Source organism: Patella vulgata, chromosome 6, assembly GCF_932274485.2.
Source record: "Patella vulgata chromosome 6, xgPatVulg1.2, whole genome shotgun sequence".
Taxonomy (NCBI): Eukaryota; Metazoa; Mollusca; class Gastropoda; family Patellidae; genus Patella; species Patella vulgata.
Genome location: NC_065884.2, coordinates 17719107 through 17730610, shown reverse-complemented (window position 1 = coordinate 17730610; position 11504 = coordinate 17719107). Strand labels below are relative to the sequence as shown.

At 37.1% G+C, this 11504-nt stretch overlaps 1 protein-coding gene across 1 annotated transcript in view; it reads right to left on the bottom strand.

The window, feature by feature from the left end:
* Nucleotides 1-1511: 1511 nt before the first annotated feature.
* LOC126824231 (sodium-dependent serotonin transporter) overlaps nucleotides 1512-11504 on the bottom strand; it is a 56313-nt gene continuing 46320 nt past the window's right edge. Inside the window, exons 7-14 of the mRNA XM_050553422.1 lie at nucleotides 11175-11278; nucleotides 9909-10033; nucleotides 9494-9606; nucleotides 7952-8080; nucleotides 6300-6399; nucleotides 5098-5198; nucleotides 4003-4170; nucleotides 1512-3389 (exon numbers count right to left, since the gene is read on the bottom strand). Of these exons, the coding sequence (XP_050409379.1) occupies nucleotides 3291-3389; nucleotides 4003-4170; nucleotides 5098-5198; nucleotides 6300-6399; nucleotides 7952-8080; nucleotides 9494-9606; nucleotides 9909-10033; nucleotides 11175-11278 (939 nt within the window). The 3' untranslated portion in view covers nucleotides 1512-3290. The remainder of the gene's footprint in view (nucleotides 3390-4002; nucleotides 4171-5097; nucleotides 5199-6299; nucleotides 6400-7951; nucleotides 8081-9493; nucleotides 9607-9908; nucleotides 10034-11174; nucleotides 11279-11504) is intronic.

Genomic DNA, 11504 nt, shown 5'->3' with positions numbered 1-11504 from the left:
CGAAAAACTTAGGTAGTCCGAAAGTCAGAATTCGACTAATATCCCCAAGAGGCTTATGAAATACACCAGAATATTAAACGACTTCCAGTTTCTCCTTGGAGTGGGGGGGGGGGGGACAATTTAATTTTTAGTTTGTTGGGGTCTTCATGAATAAATAGGGACTTGATTCACGTGAAAGATGTCTGTATAAAATTTCAAAACTTACAAAATTGGAACCAAAAACTTTTGCACAGTGCAACCAAGTATTTTTGGTTTTTAAATTAGTCCTTTTCCTGAAGAAATAATAATCAAAATTTTAACAGGTGTTCCCCAAGAACAGAAAACTAAATGTGTGCTGCCTTAGGTATGTGTATTTAGCCACTGCATGGCATTTGTGCTCATCGTGGAAGTTTTGGTCCATGGTTTTACCAACCAACATTGTAAAGAGATATTAGGTCTTTGGGGATCTTGATATGCAGTGATTTGACTATATACATGTAGTTACTTTACGGGTGTCCAAATTAGATTCTATGCCAAATGGAATATAAGTCTGCAAAGTAAAATGTTGTCCGTGATTAAGTAGAGCAGTCCCTGGGTTGTCGCAAATAGTTTACTTAAACCAGCATTACATTCTTTGAAGATCTTGGTAAAACAAACAATTTTACACTTTGCAAAGCTGGTAGAACAATGTACAAGTACTTAACAATATCTTGAGCCATCCGTCCAAAACAACGACGTGATAGTCGTGTGTTAAACTGTCCACTAATCGACTAGGTAGGACGATACTGGTTTTCACGGCACCCAAAACAAAGTTGTAGCAAATGTGTTCGTTACAGCCGCTAATCTTTTACTTCACGTTGTGTTTCAGGATGTACGGTAATATCACATTGATTCACTGTGTACGGTTCTTGTCTGAGCGGGTAATAGTGTCTGAAATTTCTAAACGTGTAGTCCTCCTTTAAAGGCTAATACGCCATGTCCTCCACCCGTTAATACGGCTCTAAATACTAATTACATAATTATTGTTAAATCTATGCCAACAATATGCGTGAAATTCATGTCTATATAATGCGGAGAAGGACTGATCAAGATAATCATTTCCGAATGTGAAGATGGGCATGCACATTTTCTTGAAAATTAGCTGGAATTATTTCTTAATTAGGAGAGCTAGATCTATTACGATTCACTGTTTAGTAGGTTAAACAAGAGGGACATGGTTTTTACTTGCCAATCTCTGCATTCTGTTGAAAGATATATTTTTTTTAATCATTGAATGTATTAGCATTTCTACTGCAATGTCACATCTAATAAATCTTTTTTACCGGGCTTGAAGCCAATATTAGGCACCGGGCATATAATTGTTGCGGCAACTAGTTAAATTCGAACATACTCCATTTAACTGCGGTGTTGCAAGACGGAGGGCCTGGTAAGTAACAGTGTCTAGTAGTTTGGTTGGAACAAAAAAACAAGTCCTGTGGACACGTAAAAGAACCCTTGACATAATAAAAACATGCAATACTTAATTTGTCAATTTTTTATATATACTAGTTACTTATTGGAATAAAATATGATATATACAGTAATACATGATGTATACATAAACATGATATATATTTATAAAGAGAAAATATATACATAAACATATTATCTAGTTGCGACCCGTCTTCATTAGCCCAGTTGGAGCAGAAAAGTAAAAGTAGGACGTTAAACCCCATTCCATTTCATTTCATCAAGTAGCGCATCCGGCCACTTTATGGGGTGAAAGATATGGGCTACTATGTAAGTACATCTTAATAATACTAAGAAAAGTATATTGCACAATGACAACTCCTCATTGTTGAATGGTATCTGTGGATCATCAAAACGAAAGTAGAGTAGGAGATCCCCCCCCCCCTTACACATCAACCTGGATGTTCGTCCAAGACTACCAGATTCCGATAGCATTACCGGGGTGGGTCTGATTTTGAGAATAACTTAAGATATATTGGCTAACTGACATTTTAGAAACTATAATAGTTAGTTCTATACCATGTAATCTTAAAAAAAAATTATTATCTATTTACATATATAAAATGGAGGTATACTGTATGTCGAAACTGTAGACAATACGATTACATAGCTCCGAACTTTACCATGGAAATATTAAGTTTGATAAGGTTCTTCTTTATGGCCGAATGCACAACCCCAATAAGTTGTTCTAGGGCAAATGTTCCAAATATGATATGAAAGAACAGATTGAACACTTGAACAGAAAATGGCAAAGGAATATTTTCTAACGTAAACGGGTAGATAAATCCGTGATAACGATGGAAATTTTCGACAAGGTTCTTCCTTATGAAAAATTGAACAAATCCCTGCAAATCTGTCAGAATTCTGAGATGTAAAACAATTGTGGACGGACCAACAAATACGTCTACATAAAATGCGTCAGTTTGTAAAAAATATGGCGCAGAAAGGGTCATCAGAATTGCACCTGGTTGGGAGCACTGTGAGTGCGCACACTTATTGCAACAGGCGCATAAAGGACATTGATATGTGCGAAATTAATCCAGTTAGTATTCATAAATTTCAAGTTTACATTTGTATAAACATCTTGTGCAAATTGTATGGCGTAGAAATTACCTGAAAAGATGCAAAATTTGACGTCGCAAAAAATCTAAAAGCAAAATAAATGGACGAGTAATATTTATAGCAATAAACAGAATATTAAAAAATAAAATATACATGATGAAAATAGGATGCACGGCCTCTATAATACAAGTCATTTAAATCAAAACAATACAGGGACACGTAACGGTAGTATACATTTCTTGAGTCACCGTTTACCAAACACATGATATTGATAATATGAAAAAGTCAATCCCTGCTTAAAGAATCATAACGGATATTTTACAACATAATCTGTCCGGAATATTTCCTGGTCATTGTGGCTTGTCCGGGAACAATTAATCCATAAATGTCCAGAATTTTGGGGCATTCAATGTTTGCGATACACTTGAGTAACACACACATTTTCTCGTGATCTAGACACAACAATTTCTTTTCAAAAATTGCAGCGTTAGGATGTAGCCAAACTCTTCCAGCAATAAAATAATACTGGTTATTCGAATAAAATCATTCTTTAAAATGATGTCACGCAGGTGTGTTCTACAAGACCTCGCATGGTCTACAACCTCTCATTAGGTTTGGTTGTAATGAATTTCTTCCTTCAAACACCAATCACCATTCAATATTCTACCACTACCAGTAAAGTATGTGCAACAACCAATCAATGCGGTTTTCGTTTCATAACGTTAATTGTTCCAAGGTGTTCATAAGTTAGATATTTTTGTGAACTTCTCCATTTTAATATCCGGTCCATTTCGGAGATGAGGAGGTTGTAATGATGGTTTTATGCATTTTAAAATTTTCTGGAAAAAAAAGTTTTAATAATGATTTTAATATTACCGAGGCTTAAATATATATAAAAAAGATATTTTTTTTCATTTTCATTTTTCTGTCATTAATCAAATATGCTCTAAATTAGACAATAACTCTTCCAATCTGATAGTTATTTCTGGAAATGGGAAACAAAGTCCACACAAAATGAAATGATGTGGGGTTTAACGTCCCACTTTTCTGCAGCATCCCGGATAATGACCGCGGCTCTCTGGCTTACTCTAATTTTGAATTTAAACTGTCAGGAGATCTTGATTTTTCGTCCAAGCCGAAGCTTTTTCATGCCAGAGCCTCTGTCCTGCACCACTGACAGGGGAAAGCAAGACTGGAGGGACCGACGTCCACACAATCCAATTAATTGAGTTATTTACGGACTAACATATTTTATTGTTTCGTCTGCACGCGTGGATCTTTAACAATCGTGGGGATAATCCCGAGAAAACCAACAGGGGTCAGACTGTCAGGTATCATCGCTTACCAGTTGCGAAAGTCTAGAAAACCAGCTCAACATGTGTTTCGAAATGGTCTAGAAATGGTTGGCATAGGTCTAGAAATGGTTGGCAGATCCTGCCTCGTGTAACTTACCTGTTTAAATGAACCTTTAGTATAAAGCAGCTTGAACACCATATATATAGGTACACAGATTAGCGATGATGCTGTAATACACCAACCAACAGAAACACTCCATTCAGGGAATACGTAGTCATCTAAAGTTAATCCACTATAACCCCATATAGACAAACAAAACAGTGTCTGGAAAATACAAGTCAAAAATGTGTATGACAATAACAATACGGTTACATCTGTAACTCATTCTGAATCATCGACATATTTTGAAAGATGTGGCTACCTATGGAAACAGAAAATACAGCTAGTTTTAATACGTGTCATTTAGTTTTCGAGCCATAGTTTCGTACGGTGCCTACTGATGTACAGCTTTAATGTTTCTTACACATTTAAATGAATAATACTAGATTTTACCATTTGGTATGGAAGGGGTGTGGTGCCTGTTACTTTTGCCTGGCAAGCAAGAACCCGTGGGGGTATATAAAGCCAGTAGTTAAAAGAGATAGGGGAGGGGTACGACAAATTATGGACTACGGATGTGTAGCATATCCGAGCCATGGTATTTATGTTTGACACTGGTGGGTAGAGAAATATAAAAGTTCTTGCCAAAAACTCCAAAAGGGTGGCGAAAACTTAAGTGCGGGGGGGGGGGGACTCTAAACCAATGACACAAAGCGAGTCACTGGGTCGCCTTCACTTAGCCTCTGGGGCCCCCGAGGATGGGCATGTGGGCGCCAAGGTCTAAATAAACAAAGATGGTGTGTGTACAGAACAAATCTGGTGTGGGTGGGTGTCTGTAGTAAACAAACATGGTGTGGGTGCTGTAAACAAAGATGTAGTCTCTATCATCCAGAAAAATATTCTACGAATATTCGGTACGCTGAAGACTAGGGGGTTCTTGGTGACCGAGACTAACAAAGATGGCGTTGGTGTGCAGTAAACAAAGATGGCGTGGTTGCTTTAAACAAAGATGGTGTGTGTACAGAACAAAGCTGATGTGGGTGTGTAGGTGTATAAAGAAGGCATGGGTGCGGTAAACAAAGAGGTGTTTGTGTGTAGTAAACAAAGATGGCGTGGTTGCTTTAAACAAAGATGGTGTCTAATGATACTCACAAATAAACTTATAGGATTAATAATTGCCCAACAAATTTTCCAAAATATCCCTGGTTGAAAACCCAGCATACTCTCCACGTCATTAGAGAATCGACGGACACCTTTAAATTACAAAAAAAATACATATATCCTAAAATTAAAAATTGTGTACTATCTTAACGTAAATGAATAAAGTGGGTTTAACGTCTTTACCGGGAGACGTGTGTCTGATGAGGAGGTGCTACGGCCTACTCATATTTTCAACACGCTGTCAATGGTATACACGAGACACTGATTTTACATACCATCCGAATTACGAGCCATTATTCCTTACCAGGCCCAGGCCCCTGCAAAAATTTCGACTATAAAAAAATAGATATACATTGTCCGTCATTTATTTTACAGCACCCCTGAGAACACTTCCTACCTCCTCGTTGCTCTGAGCTAGTTACGGCCCTGACCAGGCCCCTGTCCTGCTGCTTACCACTGACCAAACAAAAAAACATGCTGGAAAATTCTGAGGAATTTCACGCCCAAAACTGGGATCGAGCCATGGGATCTCGAGATTAGTGGGCTTATCCCTGTTTAATGTAAAGATTTATTATCTTGATATTAACAGGGGCGGATCCAGGAATATTTGCAGGAAGAGGTTTGCCCGGTACCTGAGGCAATCTATCTTTGAGAGGGGGGTCCTGGGGGGTTCTCTCCGCCCGACCTTGAAAATTTTTGAGAAATACATGATCTGTATCGTCAGTTTGGCATACACACTGAGCTTTTTGAGAAATCAAATGTTTGACGTCAATTTTTATTATGAATTAAGACAACATAGTGATTCAATTTCATTGATGTAAAGCATTAATTGTGATATCACACATCCCTATATCATTATCTTGCGCTTTGAATTCTCATCCCATCCCATCATCTGACGATAAAGGATAAAGCACACGACCGTGACACTTTTTTCATAAAAAGTGTGTTGTTTTACCATTTTTTTACGAAGTTGAGCAGGTAACCCCCCCCTCCCCCCGATCTGGATCCGACCCTGATTAAGTATGGGTATGGTCTCTATTTAATCTATATTTTGGTTTACCGTGTCCCTCACATTTTTCGATTTTGACAATCATTTTTATGTAATAAACATCAAATATATACACTCATTTGTTATCGAATAAAAGTTCTTAATTCTTGGAACAGGCGAAATAAAATAATCAAAAGTAAGGTACCGTAAATCCAGTTGAGTGCAACCACTTCCAGAAAACAAAAAAATATCAGAGACAACGAAGCGCCGTGTAAATCCATTATCGCCATTACATACTGACCACCCTGAAAAATAAATAATTATTTTTGTTTGTTAGCCGATCATTTCCAACATGAAATTCAACATGAGACATTCTACAGACAGCAACTTCTCTCAGGGTCTGCAAACAACCCAATGAGCTATTTCCAAGAACTTTGTCAGCGCTTTGGGCATACAACACTGTTTTGGATCTAGAGCTTTATAAGAACACTTTTTATTATTACTTATTGAATGCGTAATACTTGCGCTGATCAATTTATTAAGACACCAAAGATAGACCGTGTTTGATCCGCTATTCATCAAACCACTCAAGAACGGATAAGAGCGTTTTTTTTGTCAATGTAGCCCAATGTATTGCTAAAAGTAACTGACAAGGAAATCTGTAAAAGATACATTATGGGAGATTCGATAAAGAGTTGGCAGTTCTCACTATAATAGTTAAAAACTAGATAATGTAAAGGCAATTTGGTGAAAATTCCATTCAAATTGATCCACTATGAACCGAGAACAAAGCGATTGAATTTCCGCCTAGCCTTGATCATCATTACTAAAGTCAGTACGATAAACAGCATAGTTTCGATTATCCATTTAATCGTTAAATCGTGAAGGAAAGTTATGCAGTAAATCGGCTCACAATCCACTTAAGATCGCAGGCTAATGATGCCATCTAGAGTTGATTATGGTCTGGATAGGTTAATTAATGTCTAATTAATAATTTAGATAACATTTCAGGCCTAAAGAAAGACCTGCAATAGACAGATCTAGCTCTTGCATAATGTATGTTTAAATCTTGGATAGGATGTGTAGAATATGCATATATCTATATCATATTTTTTTCTGCCAGTCACTTTTTCCAATACTGTGGGTGCTACTGACCACAAAACGCCCTTGTCTGTGATTAGAAAGAGTGTTTTTGTCAATATTTCAATTATCAATAATTTTGTCATTTTTTTTAATGAAATAATTTAAATTTTGGAGAGTAATACTTATATACGGTATATTAAACCTCCCGGATGCCAAATGTGTTGGAAGTTGGAACAGAAATCAACTGGTAAGTATTTAAATACACAAAGGCTTTAAAGGAACAGGATTTAAAATTGATCTTAATATTGTATAGATCTCTCCAATTAATTCGGCCAGCGACCGCTAAAAACGCGGCTTCGACTAACCAGATATTATAAGCTGTAAGGGTCCAGCAGAATTGATCTTATCCATACAAAAAGAAATGTTCAAACCGAGACTTGGTTTATGATCTCTATCATAATAAGTCCACATCATATACTTCGAGCATTTTGTCTTGAGATCGGGGTTTCCGGCTACACACTTCTTCGATTTTCAACCATCATGGGTTGTATGTGGACATTGTCTTTTTTGCCCTATCCGAATGACAAGGAACACTTTTCTTGTCAGCCTTGCAGACGCCACCTCTACCAGACAACGGAACGGTCAGTCAAGTACAGTTCCGAACAAATACCAACCCCGAGACTACCACGGCCCCAATCCCCACTTCCTAAAACGACAAGAACACTGAACCCACGCTTATAATGGTTTATAGAACTGATTTAATAAAAGACTTACATAGGTGGTTGTTGGTAATCCTAAGATAAAGGCATACAGCAATACAAATAATACAAATATTTCCCTCCGTTTCTTCAATCTTGGGTAAGCGTCTGTTAAGGCCGTTATTACAGATTCTAATCCTGCAAACTTAAAGAGGAAACAATTTGTTTTTAAAAAGTGGACCCTAAGGAATATTTCCCATTAGGATTTGATGATTGCAAGATAGCCACAAAATTTAAAAACTATATCTGACTATTTAACAGCCGAAGTATCTGAAGTGCAAGGGCTGGTCCTGGACTGGTCCAGTGGGGCAGGTTCACCCAAACATGTTAAAAGTAAAAGTAATTCAATGAGAAAATAACGTAATATTCACTAAATATTTGTCACTTTCCGCTGTGTTGTTAATTTAGTCAGCAGATAACCGCATAATATCAAATGTGGATACTTAAGTATCAAAATTGGCACAAATACTCCTTGGGGACTACTCTTTTAGAAAAGCCCATAAGCCATTCGAATATTCAGACGCCTGGACGGACGGACATACGCGACGATATATGTCAACATGAAAATGTGGGTGTATAAAAATATATTAACATTCCTCTAAATGGGTCTAGTGGGTAAAATTATGTAATAGAAAAGCCGAACATGGCAGCCATCTTGGAAAATGACGAACATTTTGATAATTCAAGTGGCTAACGCGATTTCCTTATTAAAAGACTCTAAACGGACAGCTATGTAGGCCTATATGTTAGTGATAGTATTCAGATTTGAACGATTCTCATCTGTTTCATTTGTCTAGGTTTCGGGGAATGGGTACAGGAGATGTGCATGGTTTTTTTTTTTAGTTTAAACAATATTTTATCCAACAAACTTAATTGGATTGAACAGCAGTCAAATGGCTATATAGGTTTTCTATATATATAAGTTTTGAGTTGGTCACGGTTATGGTCAAATTTGGTAATGCCGGGTTCCCACTGTCGTGCGATGCGTTATGATACGACTGTCCCCACTGCGTCCACGGTCTGCTACGTGTGCAGATACGTGCGGATACGTTTCGATACGATCAACACGATTGCTACGACTGACCTCAATATATAATACGACCTGATAGGATCACCACGATTACTCCACGATTAAAACCACGATTTCTATCGTAGCGCGAATCGTGATAGTGGAAACCTAGCATAACTATTACAAGTAAGGGGGGTTGGGTGGCCGAATGGTTAGCACGTGCGCACTGTATCATAAGGCCTGTCATTGAGTCAACAGGCGGGGTTTCAAATCCCTGGTTGTACGTGACAAGAAGTAGGGTTGCCTGTCCAACCTCGTGGGTTTTCTTCGGGTCCTCCGGTTTCCTCCCACTGCTAAAGATCCCTACGCGCAAGCGAATTATTGAAATAAAATTAAACCCAATGTTAGTCCCGAAATGACCTAGTTTGTGTCGGGTGGAAGTTAAACCCCCTTTCTCTCTATATATATTACAAGTACGCTACCGAGCAAAACCGCGACCTTGATACCATAAGATGACATTAAGTTTTCCAGATGATAAACATCACTAACCGAACTATCTAGACCCAGAGTTATTAACATCAGAAAAAATAGTATAGACCATAATGTTGATAATGGTAGAGTCGAGATGGCTTCGGGATAGACGATAAACACTAATCCAGGCCCTGAAACAATATAAAATACCTCAATGACAATGTATGACCAAACATACATATTTTTTTAAATATCAAGCACAATCGAACCTAACCAGTTAACATATTCGAAATGTTCAACAACTAATCCGTCTTTGAGATATACATTTTATCTATATGTTTAAATATACGAGTCATGCATGTTTTTAAATATTTTCTTTTTATTTCTTCAGAACAAGAAAGACTATTTTAAAATTAAGAAGTACTTGATTGCACTGTTTAAAAGCTATTGATTTTTTAAAGTTTTAAAATTCTAAAAAAAAACGTGGCCTTACCTTTCACAGCAACATCTTCTATAGGTTTACCCTGCTTTAAGGACATGTAACCAATAATGGAGAAGACAACTAATCCTGCTAGTAAACTTGTAGCACAATTTATAATAGTTGTTATTATCGCATCACTGAAATTATAGGAAATTATAACACTTCATGGGAAAAAAAGTCCATAGACCTATCCAGCCCTTTTTTGAAGAAGGCACACTAACATCAACCGAAAATAGTACTTTGGCAAACTTTGGTCCAAAAAAGTCTCTGTGCTGCTCGTATGTATGTTTGGGGGAGGGAGCGTTTGCCTGAAAAATGTGGATATATTTGTAGTGAGGACAGCTACGAAAACGTAGCTAAAAACGTTGAGATATACTGTGATGTGTTTGTTTTTACTACGATTGGGTGCCTTTATTTTCCCCTGGCAAACTTAATTTCTTTATTAATGCATGTAACATCTTAAAAATAAGTTTATGTTAAACCATTAGGACTAATTAAACATGCCCGGCCCAATGTAGCGACAAAACTTTCGTTTATCTGCAAATATTGTCAGTAAAGTTAATAAAACGGTGTTTTTATCAAAATTGATACGGACATTTATAATTACGATGCATTAGTCATGCGCAACATCCTACTTGTGGTTTTATATCCCATATCTTGATTGGCTGTTGTTCACGGCATATATTTAGCCCCGCCTTCATGACGTAACTAGGCGTCAATATACAATGTCTGGTAAAGTCAGCAATTATCGCTTCGATTTAAAATAGATGGTTTGTACCTGTGTCAGGTAGGATTATATGCTTAATTGTAGTTTCTTTTCTATATTGAGGAGTGTCTGTCTATATGAATAAGTTCATTATGATTTTAACAGATTTGTTGATGGATATGGAAAATAATTATTCCCATTGTTTCATGGTAATTGATTTTCTAGTAGAATTTTTTGTTTCACTTCACCCGCCAATACACGGGAAAGATGATGTTTTGGCTAGCCTAAGTCTTGGGGTTCAACGACATAGAGCCCATGTAGTGTAGGCCTATAGGGTTAAACTGGAAATTTTAATTTTGTTGAATATTCATGATTTTTTAGTAGCAATGATAACAGAATTACGAGTTTGGTTGCGCATATATATGGGCCTATACTTTTGTTAGTAGTCTAATTAAAATTAGATTACAATTTCGTTTCGGTTGTTTTTCTCTTTGAATTTTACGCTGACTTTAACCAGCGTTTGAGCGAGTGTTTCAGGTGAATAGCTGTGATCAATAAGAGCGTATACTTACAAATAACAGTTATTGTTGAACTTGTTATAACTTGATAGTGCTACTAAAGTACCAAAGCCTGGACCCAGAGAAAAGAACACCTGTGCCGCTGCGTCTATCCATACCTACAACAAAACCAAAATAGAACTGTCAAAGCAATAAAACAGATGCATATATACTATTCAAAAAAAGTAGGGGATATTTGATTTTGGGGGCATAATACTAAAATATGCAAATGACTACGAAAAAGGTCACTATAGAACCTAACAGAAGAAACATTTCCAGTTACATGTGACGCCCAAACGCACCAATAGCTACCGCATGGAATGCAGGTGATGCTTGGGATCATCA